General features: G+C 36.4%; 1 protein-coding gene across 1 annotated transcript; it reads right to left on the reverse strand.

Annotated features, from left to right (window-relative positions):
• Positions 1-7,479: 7,479 nt before the first annotated feature.
• Positions 7,480-8,912, reverse strand: LOC132785656 (opsin Rh3). Its single transcript, XM_060791854.1, has one exon. The coding sequence runs from the start codon at positions 8,880-8,882 to the stop codon at positions 7,737-7,739; it is 1,146 nt and encodes a 381-aa protein (XP_060647837.1). The 5' UTR covers positions 8,883-8,912; the 3' UTR covers positions 7,480-7,736.
• Between the last annotated feature and the right edge of the window lie 8,343 nt (positions 8,913-17,255).

Raw genomic sequence — 17,255 nt, forward strand, 5'->3', positions numbered from 1 at the left:
CAAATTATTATTATTTACCCGATTCGATTAATCAGCTAATCTGCTTTAACGATGCTGTTCTATGATGCAAGTTTTTAGACCAAAGTCGCATAACGCGAACAGCTGTTCAGGGGTTCAAAAGTAAACAAACTCAGGAATAAATCAACCAAAAAGAGAGCAATTTAATAAAATAATTCAGGGCATTCAAAAATTATAAGTTTATTTAAATTTAATTTTTGATTCATTAGTTGACTTAACTCATTACCCTTTTGCATCATAATAAGCAGTTCCGTCTGCAACGATCATATTCCTCTCTCTACTTACTTGTAGTACATATATTTGGACTTTGGTCCCTCTCTTACACCCAGCCGCTTATGGAATGATCCGGTAACTGAAATTTTCAATATTACCCACAGACTAAACGGTGAAACAATTTTGAACTTAATTCATTTGAAATGTTTTGTCTCCTAAACTTTGGCGTAAATTGAGTTGCAGCTGTTATATTTTGAAATTGTGCTTCACTGTCATAATATGGAACTCGAAAAAAACTAAGTTTTCAACAGCTTCGTGTAGTAAAGTTATCTTTAACATGTGAAAAGTTCTAGTACTCTGCAGTATTTGTATCATTTTAATTAAATGCTAAAAAGTTAGTTCGAAAAAAAAAAGAAAAATAATCAAGTGTTAAAATGTACCATTTGCATAAGTTAAGAGCACTTGTTTATTTTCTGCTAAATTTATCGAGGCCTCAAAGTTGAGACTCCTTGTTCTATTACGTAAATGAAAGTTGAACATTCTCCCCGAGCTGGAGAGCAAATTTTACTTTAAGTCAATTAGGTGCATAAATTAGGAGCAAGTCTCATCATATTGTCCTGAAACTGAAGTTCCAGTTAATGTGATTTACTACAAAGCAACAGCAACAACACAAACTGGTCATATTTTATGTGCATAGTTTGCATTTATTTTAAGGTCTCGAGTGACTTTAAGCTTTAAAGTCAAATTTACTTGGTTGTCCTTTCGGGTTGCAAAACGAATGGATGCGTTTGTTGGCCAACAGCCAAATGACTGCCTTAGACAGGCCAACACTTTGGCCTATTGTCTTGTTGACACACACACACACACAAACTAACAACAAAATGCAAATTCGCAAGCAAAATAGTTTTTGACGCGCTCAGACTGCAATGCAGTTGGTGTCACTTTGTGCCACAAAAATTGAGCAATAGGCCACGACCTGGTTTTGCTTTGAGGCAATTATTTGCATGCGGGCGAAATTCTTTCTTTTTGCTGGCTGGCTGTTGTCAAAGACAGTTTGAAGCTGCTGCTTATGCTGTTTATTAAAATCCAAAGCAGCTGCAGCACTTTTTGATAGCTCACATAAAAGTGCCAGGCTAAATTAGTTATAAATCAGCAGCTGAACTCTGTATGTGTACTCCGTACTTAGTGGAAAGTGCGAAGTGCAAAGTGCAAAGGGGACTCGGACTTGGACTTTGTAAGCCAAAATGAAGCCATAAATTATACGAACTAATAATTATATGCCATCAAATTGTTGTAAGCTATACGAAATCGCTAAAGCGAGGCCAAGTTAAGCCAAGCCAAGCCGAGCCGGAGTTTAACGGCCAACATAAATTATAGACATTTAAAAAGGGGCAAAGCAACGCGCAACTCTGCGTAGAATATGCGATTTTTATCACAGTTTATGCACTGCACACAAAGTTAACATAATAAGGTCAACACGCACAGGATGGGCAAGGAGCTCGAGCTGTGGGTGGCGACCTCCTGCCTCCTCATCGTTCATGCTGATGCTGATGATGGGTGGCAAGCGGAAAGTGGAAAGTGGGCGTCGCTTTAATTAAACGGCAAATGCGAGAGAGATGCGCGTTCGCGTCAGAGAACAAAGTTCGAGGTCAACCATGAAGCATGGGCCATGGCACAACACGGCAATTTCGTTTCTCTCTCTCTGTTTTTACTTTTTTTGTTGTTGCTGTTGTTTTTTACAGCCCAGCAATTTGCAACAAAATTAGCCAAAAACGTTTTCCGACCCTGGCCATGCTGATGCTTATTGTGAATTAGCCACGCAGCAACATGAACAAAAAGATTGGGTTAAGCCTGTCTCGGGCTGTTGTGAATGAATGGGGGCGTGGCATTAAAGGACATACGTCACAGAGTGAAGTGTCTATGGCATCGTCAATGACTTGTCTCTCTCTCTCTCTCTCTTTCAGCTATGACAAATGCTCCGTCGACAGTCTCCTGCGGCTCTCCTGGCGGTCGTAAAGTAACAGGATACTCTTGACTAGCGCACGCAGTAGAAAACAACGCTGAACAAAACACAAGAATGAAGCGTTTAAATTTTGTAATTTAAATGCAAATTGACAGGCAAATGACAAGCATTGCAATTAACGAGGGACCAGCGGGCGTATACGCAATGTTGCCACGCACAGCCAACGAGATAACATTGCCGCTGACTCCCTTCCACAAGATAACTACCATAGACGCTATGCAGCTCATTATTTAGGCCTTGCAACGTGGCACAAAGCAGCGAGAAAGCACTGAGAATTCATCGAATACATTTGAGGAGTCAACTCAATTATATTTACTTTCTTTCCTATCAATTACGTTGACTTTATGAAATATGTATGTACTTCAAATTGTTGCTCTCTTCATTTGAATTGATTTTAAATTTTAGATTGCACCAACGATGAATTAATCAAACTGTTGATTTCGACTCAATTTTTGACATTCAAATCTATTGGCAATTGTAAAAACGAGAAATGAATTAGTAAAACACACTTAATATTTATCTGCAGAGTATTTGATACATATTTTTAACTGAAATTATGTATTAATTTCTATTGGAGCGACGCAAATAATTCAGCTTCATATCCAGAAAAAGACGATTGATATCTTTAAGTTTCAGAAGATGTAAGCGCACAATATCCAATTCCAACTTAACCGTAGTAAGACACCTTTCTATATTCCCATGATGCATGTTGACATTCTGAGTAGTGACAATATTGGCAAGCAGCTCCTGCGCCCTCTCAATGCATTGCTGAAGGCGGACAACAGATGCTTTTAAAGAAGTCATTACAATTGCGAAGGCACGAGACATACCTATAAGGTAAAAATTTATACGTTCTTATATGATTTCAGAAAAAAAAGGGTATAGTTACTGGTTGAATTGTTTTGCATTCTATGTCTTTTATCACCACAGTTGTCACATTCAATATTGTTGGCTTTTATCGAATTCTGTATTTATCGGTCCTGTCAACTTATTCTTTCACACTTTGACACATTCGATAATAAAACTTCGATTTTAAAAAGTTGCCCTTGTAACAATGCGATATTCGTTTTTAACATTTTACATTATATTTATACCAAGTGGATCTTCAATGATGCAGTTCTATGATGCAAGTGCTTACACCAAAACTGCATCACGCAAAAAGCTGTTTAGGGGTAAGAAAGTAAACAAAGTTAAGGCAAGAAGAAGAACAATTTAAAAAGCACTAGAAACAAATTAACCAAAAATGAGCAATTTAAGAAATTATACGAGTATGCATTTTGTTTTATTATTCATCAAATACCTCTATTTCATTGCGTTTTACATCATAATAAACAACTCGCTTTGCAATATCATATTCTATATAAAATTGCGAAATTGATCGTCTTGGCGATTTTGTTGAAACATTTTATATACCCCTGTCTATTTATTTTGATTTAAAAACAATTTGAAATAATTTTAAGACGCCAAAAGTTGCAAGTGAACTTACTAGCTTATTTCCATCGATATCGCCATTTTTTCGATAAATATACCAAAATATTAGCCAAAATACGGTGCCACCCTTGATGCAACTCCATTAGCTGTTCCTCTCTTGCACACATACGCTTATGGAATGATGCGGTAGATTCTACTTAACGGAAATTTATATGATGAAGCTCAGTCTAAACAAGTTTAATGTCTTAATAACTATTATGTCTTTTCAAATCAATCATGACAATGCTGTAAACGTGACTTTGTGTTAAAATATGTATATAAAAAGTATTTGTGTTGAGATAATTATTTTGTATCGCGTTGACTATATGAAATAATTCAAATTGATGCTCTCTTCATTCGCACATTTGTATTGATTTTAAATTTTAGATTGCACTTATCAATAACTAACTAAGCCAACATTTAATGTGTTACTAAATTTACCTTGTCTTTAAGTTTCTTTAACAAATTGACATAGTAATTTAAAGATTGGGAAACCTAGGCAATAAAATAATACATCTTAATCTTAAAATAATCCATTAATCTTAATGTTTGATCAATTATTATCATTTGATTTATTTAAATCCATATTTTTGTAAATTTGTAGTTAATTTAGTTTATTCTTAACATTTAAATTTAATTTTTTTCATCCAGTAGTTTTAGCAAATGATAAATGATCAAACTAATTTAAACTATTCTAAATAATTTGTTCGTTAATTTAAATTTAAATGTGATTCAATCTTTGACTATTTTAATGTAACCGATCACATTGTAATATTGTAATTTTATATTAAATTACAAGAATCAAGAATATGATTTATTCCAAAATTGATTAATTTGTTTTGCTTAGCTTTCTCAGAAATATAAATACACAGATTAACAGATCAGGGAACATATTAAATTATTAACGTACATATTAATGTAAATACCAAAATTACACTAAAAGAAAACATTCCAAATTTTGGCCTAAGAAGTGCGTAAGAACATGAACAAGAAAATGTTAAAGTTAGAAAACATATCTTGATTTCCAGAACACTTTATATAACACACAAGTTCTTATTAATAAGGCCAAAAAATCTTGTTTCAATAAGACCAAAACATTTCATTATAAGATAAAAAAAATGTTTCATTATATTTTAATGTATTTCTTACTATTTAATAAATAGTATTTATTAATAGTTTTATTTTATTTTGTTGGTGCATTCTGTTGTACGTTATTCAGTTGCATGTTAGTTCTCAGACTGGCCTGAAGAAAGGTTCTCGACAGCTCGACTAATTGATATATGAAAGAAAAAACTCAAAACTAGATAAAAACAAGTAAGAAAGCTACAGTCGGGTATAAAAACAAATAGATAACATTATAGGAATTTTGATAGATTAGAGAATGTTGTAACCTTAATCTAGTATTGTTAGTCTTATTATGAGAATTTGACATTTTTCAGATTAATGTTCTTCGTTTTAAGAATTTGTTCTTAAAGCAGTCTTAATTAAAGAACACATTTTTAAGACAAATGTTCTTGATTTTAGAAACTCGTTGTTTTTTCAGTGTCATCCGATTTTTAAATTGGACTTAAAGTAATCAAAGCGATGAAGACCACATCAGCTTATCTAATAACAAAAATGAATAAATAAATAATAATCCTCGAACGGTTTTTGCATGTGTACAATATTTTTGCATTCCACTGTGGATTTTAGATTTGTTTTTTAATTTATGTGCGAATTTTTAAGTATGGCTTCGCAATGCACATGAAAGCTATGAAAATGTGAGGCTTCTTGTGCTGCACGCAAGCCAAAAGCAGAGGGGTGGCATGTGGTGGCAGTGGCATGTGCTGCAGTCAGTCTTAAGAAGGACAACAGTGAGGCACAGCCACTCATTAAAGGCTTCAAGTGGGCTTCACGTGAGCAGTGCAAATTGCAGGTCCAAGACTATTGCGAACTCTGAGTTGAGTTGAGCTGAGCTGATCTGAGCTTTGAACTGTCACTAAATACGTGGCGTCGCAGTCGCAGTCGCCGTCGCTGTCGCTGTCGACGTCGTCAGAGGGGGTGTCCTTCGAAAAAGGCCTTCGTTTGTTGCACACGTTGAACTTTGAAGGCGTCGAAAAGGCCTAATTATCTTAATTAATGAGTGCGAAAGTGAAATTCGTGGAAGACAAATGTGGCAGGTCTGGCTGTTGGCTCCTGCTCCTGCTCCTGCTCCTACTCCTGCTGCTTGGTGGCAGTCACTCAGTTGGCGTGCACCGCAAGGACGTTTGTGGCTGCCATTTTAATTGTCTTTCTTTGTCTCTCTCGCTCTTCGAGTATGTGTGTGTGTGTGTGCGTGCGTGGGTGATTTTCATTAATTTTGCTTCGTTTTTGCTGTTGCCAGTGTTGGTGGCTGCGGACGATTTTGGTTTACGGTCTGCGCCACTTGCCACTTGCCACTTGCCATTTGCTGCTGCTGCCGTTGCCGCTGCCGCTGCGACTGCTGCTGTCTGTGTGCGGTTTTGGGTCTGCCACAAAGCGAGTCAGGAAAGGCGCTGCTGGCAATGACTGTGCAACACGAAGTCGCAGAGAGGCGACAGGCTATAAAAAAACGACGAAACGAAACGAAAGGAAAAGAAAAGTAACAACAATAATAATGAGGCGCCACACTAACAGACGGCGCAACACTTTTGCAAACAACATTGGCTGAAAATAAAAAATCTAAAAATGCCCAGAAGTGGGCAGTGGGCCATGTGGATGCTGCAGACGAAATCTAGGCGTCTTCAGTGGCCAACATTTGTGTGTGGATGCCATGTGGAACGCAAGTGCAGCGCATGATTTACAGCGTAAGAGAAGTGATGAATGTGCGTCGAGTCGAGTCGAGTAGAGTTGAGTTGCGTTGAATGTGTGTGGAACGCAGGGCTTATGCATTAAAGATGAGCCAAGTCGCTTATCAATCCATGTGGATTCCAAGTTTGCGACTGAGACGTGCGGGAAACGCGTTTACTTCACCTACATTTCTACTATTACTTTCAGTGTGTTGTGTTCCACATGTGTGTGCCAATGCCACAACGTTCCTCGCGCCCACTGCATAGTGCGCACCATGATACAATAACACAAGGTAGTCTCGTCGGAAAAGCTGTCCACTATCTATCACATGCATAAGTGCGAGTGAAACGACTGCGCCTAGTGAGTGCGAAAGAATCGACAGTAGAGCTTTGTGATTAACCCTTCAATGGCGCATAGGGTTTAATTGTTCCACTATATAAAAAAGAGTTGAAATGTTTTTATAATTTAATTATTTACAGTTTAGAAGTTGACAGTAATCGTTGTTTTTATTTTTGATTACTAATTTTTTTGTTCAGGTTCTTAATTCTATCATAAAGTTCATATATTTATATAATATAATTGCAATCTGACATTTTTGTCTTGCACAAGGGTTAACATTTAGGGAAAAAATCGTCCGCGCACAACCTTTCGCTTCAACAAGCACGAGCGCACTGACGATAGTGGACAGAAACCGAACGAAAAAAGCACACGACGAGACTACCTTGTATTATTGTATCATGGTGCGCACTGCGCACGCGTGTTCCAGTGAGCGAAAGCTCTCTCTTTCTCTCTCTCGCGAGAGAGCAAGAGAGCAAGCTTAGTGGACTATGTGGATTGTGTGCAGAAGTGTTGCGCCCTGCCTAAGAAACTAGCACAACATTTTTGGCATTCACGTATTCTGTGCTTCGTTAGTTTCTTCACTCCCTCTCCCTTTCTGACTCTTCTCTGACTGACTGACAACACAGAGCTTAAATTTCACTTTTTCCATTCATTGCTTGCAATAATTCACTATTTGCTTTATTGGATAACAGACGAAACGAAATTACTACAAATCATAATTATCAAATATATGTATGTATATGTATGAGAATCTTGTTCTCTGCTTTTTGTTTTCCTTTTTTTTTTTTGTTGAGTTTTTGTTATAGCTTTAGTCCTGGCATTTTATATTACGTTTTCAGTGCGTGTATCGTTATCGGAATTCTCAGTTAAATCCTTTTGGGACAGGTTACGCCGCCGTCGTCTGCTGTGGCTCCTGTGTGGTTGCCGTGGAAGCCACCGAGGTGGACTCGGGATTCTTCTCACTGATGGCGAGCCAAGGACATCGCTTCTGTAGCTCCAAGCGGTATCTAGGATGACTTATGGCATACACGAAAGGATCTATGCAGGCTACCATTTTACAGGTGCAGGCCGGGATCATTGTCGCACCCGGAGTCAGCAGACTCTTGTCCCCAAAGGCGCCGATTAAGGACATGACGCCATACGGTGTCCAGGACACAAAGAAGAGGAAGCAGATGGTAATCGCCGCCTTGGCAATCCTTATCTCGGCCGTCTCCTTGTTCTTGTCCACATTGGAGCGCAACGATTCAACATTCATCTTCTTGGCCTGGTCTCGCAGCGCCTTCTCGTGGCTGAAGACGTGTCCCACAATCTGGCTGTAATAGTACAGGATCATGGTGGTGGGGCAGACGAAGCTGAAGAAGAATATGACGGCCACAAACATGCGGGTGTCAAAGTTATCGGTCAGATAGTCAAAGCTGCAGGACGTCAGATAGCCCTCCGGCACAAAGCGACCCCAAGTCTCGGTGTAGCAGGCGACCACAAAGGGCGTGGCATACATGTAGATGAAGATGATCATGGCAATGGCCTTGCCATGCGTCATCTTGCCCTCCATGGGCCGCGTGATCACGTTGTAGCGATCGTAGGCGATAAATGCATTCGTGGCGCCCGCTCCAATGCCCGTATAGGAGCCGATGATGCCATAGATCTGGCAGCCGAGGTTGCCCAAGGCGAAGCCCTGATTGAAGCTATTGTAGATGAAGATTGGTGTCTTGGACATCATGAGGAAGTCACAGATGGCCAGATTGATGACCAGTATGTTGGAGGGCGTGCGCAGCGACTTGGCTGCCGAGAATACCCAGATGACCAAACCGTTGCCAATCAGCGACATCAGCGAGAAGAATATGTAGAGTGTGCCCAGCAGATAGTTCATTGATTCGGGCGGCTCCGGATACGTGAGCCAGTGCTCGGGTATGTGACGCAGCTCCTCCGGCGGCACATTCCAGCCCAGCAGCCTGGACTCGGCTGCCAGGCGCGCCTCTGGCCGCAGCGCAGTCGACACATTCGACACCAAGCCACTTATGTTGTACTCCATGACAAGCACTTTGCTGGCCCGGTCGTTGGCCAAGACAAAATCACAGTTGGCCCGGGCTGGGTTTTATATGCTCGGCCAGAATTGGATTAGTTGCATATCTGCATCAGCAGTTGTGGATTACAGCCCGTGGATTGGCCTAATCCCTTAACCGAATTCGCTGAACTCAACGTTTCGCATTGATTTTCTTGCATCTGCAATCAGCAATCAGTACTCATCAATCGACAATTGGCAAACGGCAATCGGATTCCTCTTTGCGACGAACTTTCTTGACTAGTCGTAAGCCCCTTAATTGATAGTCATATGTCACATGGCCTCCAACTTTGCTTTGGTTAATCTATTTGCTCAGCAAAGTCAATGATGTCATTTATTTCCCTATTTTATTTACTTTTTTTTATAAGAAATTACTTTAACTTTATTTTGAAAGTAAGAATTAATAAATGAATTTAACGATGGCATTTAATTGTTCTTTAGAAAAATGTATTCTATAAATATATTATATTTATATATATTTAATTTAATGTAACTATGAACTTACATTGAAAATTTAAAAATAGTTTATACTGTATGTATGTACAATATGTATTAAAGTTAAATAGAAGTGATTCTACAACTGTTTTTAAAGTGAGATAAATATATATGGTTGATGTTGGGGTGAGCATTTTCAGTTAATTTGAACGACTTCGGATCTTGCTGGTAGTAAAATTGTATTGTTACCAGAGCTGCAAATTATTGGAACATAAATAGGATAGTTTAGATTGTCTGGTCTTATTATGAGCAGATCTTTTGAAGGTGGGAAATCTAGCTGACAATTATATTTGTATACCCGGTACCCATTGGGTAGAAGGGTATTATTACTTTGTGCCGACAGGAAATGTATGTATCAGGTAGAAGGAGGTATCTCCGACTCTATAAAGTATATATATTCTTGATCAGCGTCAACAGCCGAGACGATCTAGCCATGGCCGTCTGTCCGTATGAACACCTAGATCTCAGAGACTATAAGAGATCGAGCTATAATTTTTTTTCGACAGCATTTGTTATGTTTGCACGCAGATCAAGTTTGTTTCAAATTTCAAAAAATCGAATAACAAGCGTAGAGTTGCGAATTTTGCTATACATAATAATAACTATAGTAGTTATGATTCCTGAAAATTTGGATGCGATCAGATGAAAATTGTCGAAGTTATTAAAGAAATACTTTTGTATGGAAAAAATGCCTACTTACTAGGGTATAGGTAAGTATATTCGTTTATTCCATAATCTTAGTAAGGTTATCTAGACGATTGTATAGTCGAGATGCATAGCCTAGAGAGTCCAGAGCTCATTTAACTAAAATGCTCCTCAATTTTTCAAGTATGTCGGTTGTGAACATTTTTTATAAATATTTTTTAAAAATATATTTTTTTTTTTTTTATAGTTCTTCCCGAACAAACATCATCCAGTTGAATCGAACCCTAATCCGAATCGAATGACTAAGATAAAAAGAAGAATGTACTGAAGATGTTGCTGCTGTCATAAATGAGTATCGGCATCAATAGAACTCATTGAGTCTTTTCGTAAAGAGTCTGGAAAAGACTTATTTGCAGACAACGAGAAACGATAGCGGTTTCCTCACATTTCTGGGATTCTTCGCGTCGCTGTTGCACAAGACTTTTTAGCAGCTGCTTGTTAATCGCCCGCGATTCACCAATGCTCTGAACACTCTCGCAAAGCGCACGCATTCGACCATCCAAATCAATGGTAGACACCTTCTGCTGCAGATTGGCGATTATTTGCAGACAACGAGACCCTTTACGAAAAGAAAGGCAATTCAATTGACAATTCAATTGCAAATCAAATGAAAATAAGAATATTGTTAATTATTAATTATAATCACAATCATATATCATATTCTGAAAATTTCATTACGATCAGATAATAAGTTGCTCCCTTCTTTGATCACATGGATCATGGATCTCACAGTCGGGCACACTCGACTGTTTTCTTACTTGTTTATATTAGGCACTTAAAGTCCTTAAATTTCAAATGGGTGTGGTATGTATGTATATAAAATCACATAAAAGCTGTTATCACGATATTGCGATATCAATGCCGTAAGAGAAAAGTATGTGCACCAAAAGTTCGTTTATAAATAATATATGACAGCAATAAGGTGTTAGATACATAACCCATCCTATTAGGAAATACTATAGGCAAATAATGCATACAATGAATCTATGTATATGCATTAAATAATTCTTGAAGACTACGATTTGTTAACGTCGAATAATCATGAATTTAAAATAAAATGTGAAATAATGGGCACCTGATATTACATATTGTTGCTTAATTTGGGGAAAGGCATAGCGCCAGAAGCTTTTACAGGTTGGGAGGGTAAGAAAGAAGAACATAACTATCTTCGTTCTTCGTAATTATATATTGAATGCATAATCTTCTTAGCAGGTCTATCGGTTGATAGCCCATCCCGTCTGTTCCTATCTTAACTCTGTATACCTTTTTTTTATTTGTGCGGCTTACTAGGTGGCAAAAGACCTAACCCATTTTCCCTGAGCTTTAGTCGACGATGTAGGCAGAGTACGCCTCCAGTTTGCTGCCCACTTCACGTGTTTGTCACACAATTCATAAATCATTCATCGAATTCAAAAGTTATTTCACATTTCAAATTCTTAACTTAATAAAAACATATGAAATAATAAATAATGTTTTTTATTGACAATGTAATTTATGAATTTACTATATTTTAACTTGTTGCTTACATGCATTTTTTTTTTAATTAAGAAATGTATTAAAAAAAATAATTTTGTTCTCATTAAAGCTTGATCAAAAATGGGCAATTTATTTATATTCTAATTCAATTATAAAATAAATATCATCATAAAACGTAGTTCTTTATAGAAGTCATTAGAGGGTTCAAATTGCAAATTCTCTGCTTAATAAATAAATGTACAAAATAAATAACTTTTCTGATTATTGTTTGCAATATCTGCAATATTTCATTATGATTTAATTGCTAAGTAGAAAATACAGAACTAAATAAATAAGGAACAAGTTAGAAAGCTACAGTCGAGTGTGCTCGACTGTGAGATACTCGCTACCCATTTTGAATAAAAACAAAATGTTGCAGTATTATTTTCAAAAAAATATACCGAAATTACTGCAAAAATACTAAAAATATACCAAATTGTATATTTGGTATTTCGGTATAGTACCACATTCAAAATATACCATAGACGGCACAATATACCAAATTGTCGGATAAAGCAACTCAGACCCCCAGTAAGTAGGCGTTTTTGCCAATACAAAAGTATTTCTTTAATACCTTCTACAATTTTTATCTGATGGCAATCAAATTTTCAGGAATCATAACTATATACCAAAATTCGCAACTCTAGCTTGTGATTGGATTTTTTTGATTTGCGGCGGCGGGAGTGGGCGTGGCAAAAATTTGAAACAAACTTGATCTGCGTGCAAACATAACAAATGCTGTCGAAAATTATAGCTCTATCTCTTATAGTCTCTGAGAACTACATAGGTGTTCATACGGTCAGACGGACATGGCTATATCGTCTCGGCTGTTGACGCTGATCAAGAATATATATACTTTATAGGGTCGGAGATGCCTCGTTCTACCTGTTACATACATTTCCTGCCGGCACAAAGTTATAATACCCTTCTACCCTATAGGTAGCGGGTATAAAAATCTTCAATTCAAGATGAAAGTTGGCCATAAAGATGTATTCTAATTTAACCGTCAAATTCTATGTGTGTTAATATATATGTGTGTTTACGTTATATAATAAATTGTTTTTTTTTCACCGAATGAATAAAAATAATTAATGTTGGCAATACAATTAAATAGTAAATAATGAACTATCTAAATATATTATCAAATAAAATATTTAACTGAAATGCAGGATTACAAAATTAGTAATCAATTGGTCATTGTGCTGATTTCTTAGAATATTGCAGTCAATTTATTTGAGAATAAATGAAGCAAAGTGCACAACTTAAATTTATATATATTCATATTGATATCGTCGGGCATTTGGGGGAGGTGTAACAAATGCGCTGCTTTCCACGGCCTCTTATTAACTCATAAAACGAAAAGTGTAGCATACTTTGCTGCGCTCCCAAGGTGCTCGCAAACATAAGTACACATAGGATGGATGAGTGCATGTGTGCGTGAGTAATTATGCGGCGCTCATGTGTGCCTGTGTGTGTGCTTACGTATGTGCTTGTGTTTGTGCTTGTGCACCTACAATTTAGGTCATAAATCATATGGAAAAAGTCCACAAAGACATGCAAATATTCCCTAATACCCCCCAAGTTGCCCCACCACACAACACACATGCAAAGCCATGTGTGTGTGTGTGTATGCCTACCAATATGGTGAAAGTACATACAAAGATTGATTTCTCTTTGTTTGCCTTTTAGCAGCACTGGGATGTGTTCACCTCAATTCCGAGGCTCTCTCTGTGTTTCTGCCTCGGCTTCTTGCGGCCTCCTCCTGTGTTGCTTGCCACAATAACTATAGTGTGTGAGTGTGTGTATAGAGAGCCATGGGTGGTAATATTAAACGAGTAAGTATATTGTAAGCGTGAGCCTGCTGAAATAATAAGTATGACAAGCAGTAGGCAGAAAGCGAACCCGACATGCCACATTATTTCGATTCGTGCGTGGCTTTTTTTTTTGGCGGCAAGGTGAATGACTCCAACGGGACCGAAGCACTTTGCCAACTACAAATGCGTTCCCAATGGAGCAGATTTGCTGGAGAGGGGGTTGGGTTGATTTCCAAGTAATTAAGTACAGCTGTTTTGGTGCCATGTGATTCCCCCTGTGGCATGCGGCATGTCCACGTCTGTCGACTGTGCAAGTTGATTTGCGCTTACATAAATGGAACATGTGTCCAACACCCATCCATCGCAATTCTTATTCCCATTTGTATTTTCTTTTTCATTTTCATTCTCTTGGCTAATTGTCGTCAGATTCGCGGCCTGATTAAAGGATTGAATAATTGCCAAAGGAAGCTCGTGATAAGTGCGTAATTATGTCTTAAAGCATGCGATGTCACATTTTAAATGTAATCGATGTGTCATCGTTTATAAGAGGCTATCGAAATGGAAATTATAAAAATCCCTAAATAATGTGTTTGGGCACACTATTTGAGCTCGTCTCTTTCCGGTGAGAATACTGTGAGTGATTTGTTAGTTGTGCTCTAAAATCGAATAATCCAGACTCAATCCTTAATGGTAATTATTAAATGGTTACCTGATTAATAAAAACATTGTGAGTCAAGAAAAAGACGATCAGATCTATTTCCCAACATTTTAAAATAAAACAAGGTACAGCTTTTTTTATTGTACGTAATTTTACAGTCTGCACACTAATAATAATACAGTTATGCAACATCAGGTGAATTTGAATAGTCTTAATTGGTGAAGCTAGCATCACTTAATTTGTTTCATACATTATATAAATTAAAAATAAATTTCTCTCAAATATGTTTGTGAAATTCACGTCAGATTTGACTTTTTATTCTATCGATTGTTCATTCCAGTAATCGATATATGATTAAGCTTAGACTGGTACATATAAAGGCTAGAATAGTAAAATCGTACTAGCTTAATCGGATAATGACTGCAATAAATAAATTTAATTTTTTGAGCATCTCAAAAAAATACGCAAGTAAAATTTGCAAAGTTTTGTTTTAAGTAGTAAAAATACATTTTATTGTTTCAATTTATATTATTAATATTTAAAAATAATGAGTCATTCGAATTTTATTTTTGAAATACAAAATACAATATTTTAAGAGAACGAAAACCAAAAGTGAACACCGGAGCATGCCTGATAATTCCTATAATTCCATATCAGTATACACTACTTAGCCTAATGCTTATTTGTATAGTAAACTATCGATCTGTACAAAGATTTGTTGAACCAATTTCTACTTGTCACAAGTGATAAATTATTGACATGACATTAAAAAAAAAAGCAAATGACATTAATTTAGTGATTACAATAGGATACCAATCATTATTAATATCTAATACTTTTGGTATAGACCTGTATTTTTTGTATTTCGTATGTACAATGTATTATCGCTTGGCATCTCATGCGATATTTTAACATTATTACTCACATTATATACTATTTACGTGGAGTAAGCAAAGTCCAATTTAGTTAATGGAATGGCTATACTTTTTGCTCGGATTTTTGTTGTTTGGGGCAGCTGCTGTCTAATGTTGTGTTGTTGGTTGTTGTATTCATTTACATTAATGTAGTTATTGTTGCAACAGAGCTGGCACCAACTCCGCTTCACAGCATTTTATGCATTGAAGCAACAGCAGCGTCAACAATTGTGGAGTATAGTGCAACACAGTGGCCACGACTACAACAATAGCAACGGCAACAACAGCTACAATTAAAAAGCTACTCTCGATGGTCTCTACAACCTTTAAGATACCTGATACTTTTCCTCTAGATTATATTAGTTGTTGTAGATTTTTAGAAGGATACGATTTAGATCGGTTCTTCTTTATATTGTTATTCAATAATAATAACAAAATGCATTGAAGGAATTCATAGTAATTCTTAGTTTGGGGATTAGGAATATGTTTTTGGATATAATAAAAGCAATATCTCTATAAACTATTTAACACTTTTTTTATATAGAAATTTCTCCTGTGCTTAAATAGTATATTAAGTTTTGATCTTTTTGTGATTTGCGAGTATAACCATGTACAATTTTTCAATTAATTTTTTAATATGTTTTAAATGTGTTAGTAACCATGTACAATTTTTCAATTAATTTTTTAATATATTTTAAATGTGTTAGTAATTGAAGGGTGTTAGTTTAATAACTAAAATATGCCCGAGTGTGAGAATTTGCAACATGCACAGAGAGAAAAATTACGTTCTAAAAACTAGAATCAATAGCTTGATTTTAAAAACTTTTCGATCTTAATAATATTAAAAAAGACATCTAAATTTATGGTATATAAAAATGTCAATTAACAAATGCAGCTAAATGTAGTATAAAGTGACTTTGGTTTAAATTATTTAAATTTAAAAATGTATGATTTCAGCTTCAGAATATTTGATTTGGATTGAAATATAAAATTTTTAAATTAATAATAAATATAATGTGTATTATCTTAAAATTATAATTATGATCCTGATCGATTACGATTCCAAACATTGTTTTTTTTCCTGTGTGAGGGTTTCGATAATCATATTGCCGCGGCATGAGCAAACTCATTTAGGTTTGATGTGCCGGGTATAGCAACGACTACAAGCAGCCCCTAAGGTATAATTTCAATTTCAACACTTTACAAACACGCCACAGTTGCGTCATTAACTGCAAAGTTTGCATGCGCAACGCGTCTGCAACTGTATCGTTGTTTTGCTGTGTACGTGTACGTGTCTGCATGTCTGCCTTTGTGTGTGTGTGTGCTTGTATGAATGGTTGTGTGTGTGTGTGTGTGTGGCACTTAGTGAGCTCGCTGACGGAAATGGCCAGCAGCAACGAGGCGACGCCACAGACGGAGATGAGTTCAACGCAACGTCAGGTGCAGCAGCAACTTCAGCAACAGCAGCAACTTCAGGAACAGCAGCAACAACAGCAATGACAACTACAAGCAACAACAAGAAGTACAACAATAGCATCAACACTGCAACAAGACTAGTTATCCTTATGTTTGTTGTTCCATAAAACTTTATTGTTACTTGTTTTGCTGTTTCTGCTGCTTTCGCTGCTATTCTGCCCCAGGCTTAAACATAAAATCATTTCCCTCTTCTTCCCATCAGCAAATACGCCACACTTAGTACCAACAACACTACAAGAACAATCGCAATATTTTGATCACAATTGGCAACAAGTTATTGCGTAACATGGTTTTGATTTCAGTCTAGTTACTGAATATTGTATTTGATCAAATTTTATGGCATGACCTTGTTGTCTACAAAATTCCATTTCCTAATAATATTTATATTGTAAAGTATGTACACTTACTTTTAATAACTTACCTATAGGTATTTATAATTCTTTTTAGCTACTTTAACTTCCAAACACAAAATCTTGATTAAAAGAGAAGTTCAATCTCAAATCAAGACTTTTTAATCGTTAAGTAATCTAACCACATTCATGAATTTAGAATATTTAATTTATTAATTTGTTATATATATGTATACAGTTGTATATATAGATTCGTTTTCTATAAGAAGCTAAGCCTTAGATTATATGCAAAAATAAGATTAAACTGATTTTAAAGCTGCAGCAAGTTATTTTCCTTTCTTTAATTATGGTCAGAGCTACATTAGTGGTTGTCAGAACATTTTCATATCAGGTTAGAGCACAATACTCTTATTTGC

This window comes from Drosophila nasuta, chromosome 2R (genome assembly GCF_023558535.2).
Source record: "Drosophila nasuta strain 15112-1781.00 chromosome 2R, ASM2355853v1, whole genome shotgun sequence".
Taxonomy (NCBI): domain Eukaryota; kingdom Metazoa; phylum Arthropoda; class Insecta; order Diptera; family Drosophilidae; genus Drosophila; species Drosophila nasuta.

What these genes read in the sequence shown, in the direction of transcription:
- LOC132785656 (XM_060791854.1), bottom strand. Translation starts at nt 8,882, where the DNA reads ATGGAGTACAACATAAGTGGCTTGGTGTCGAATGTGTCGACTGCGCTG.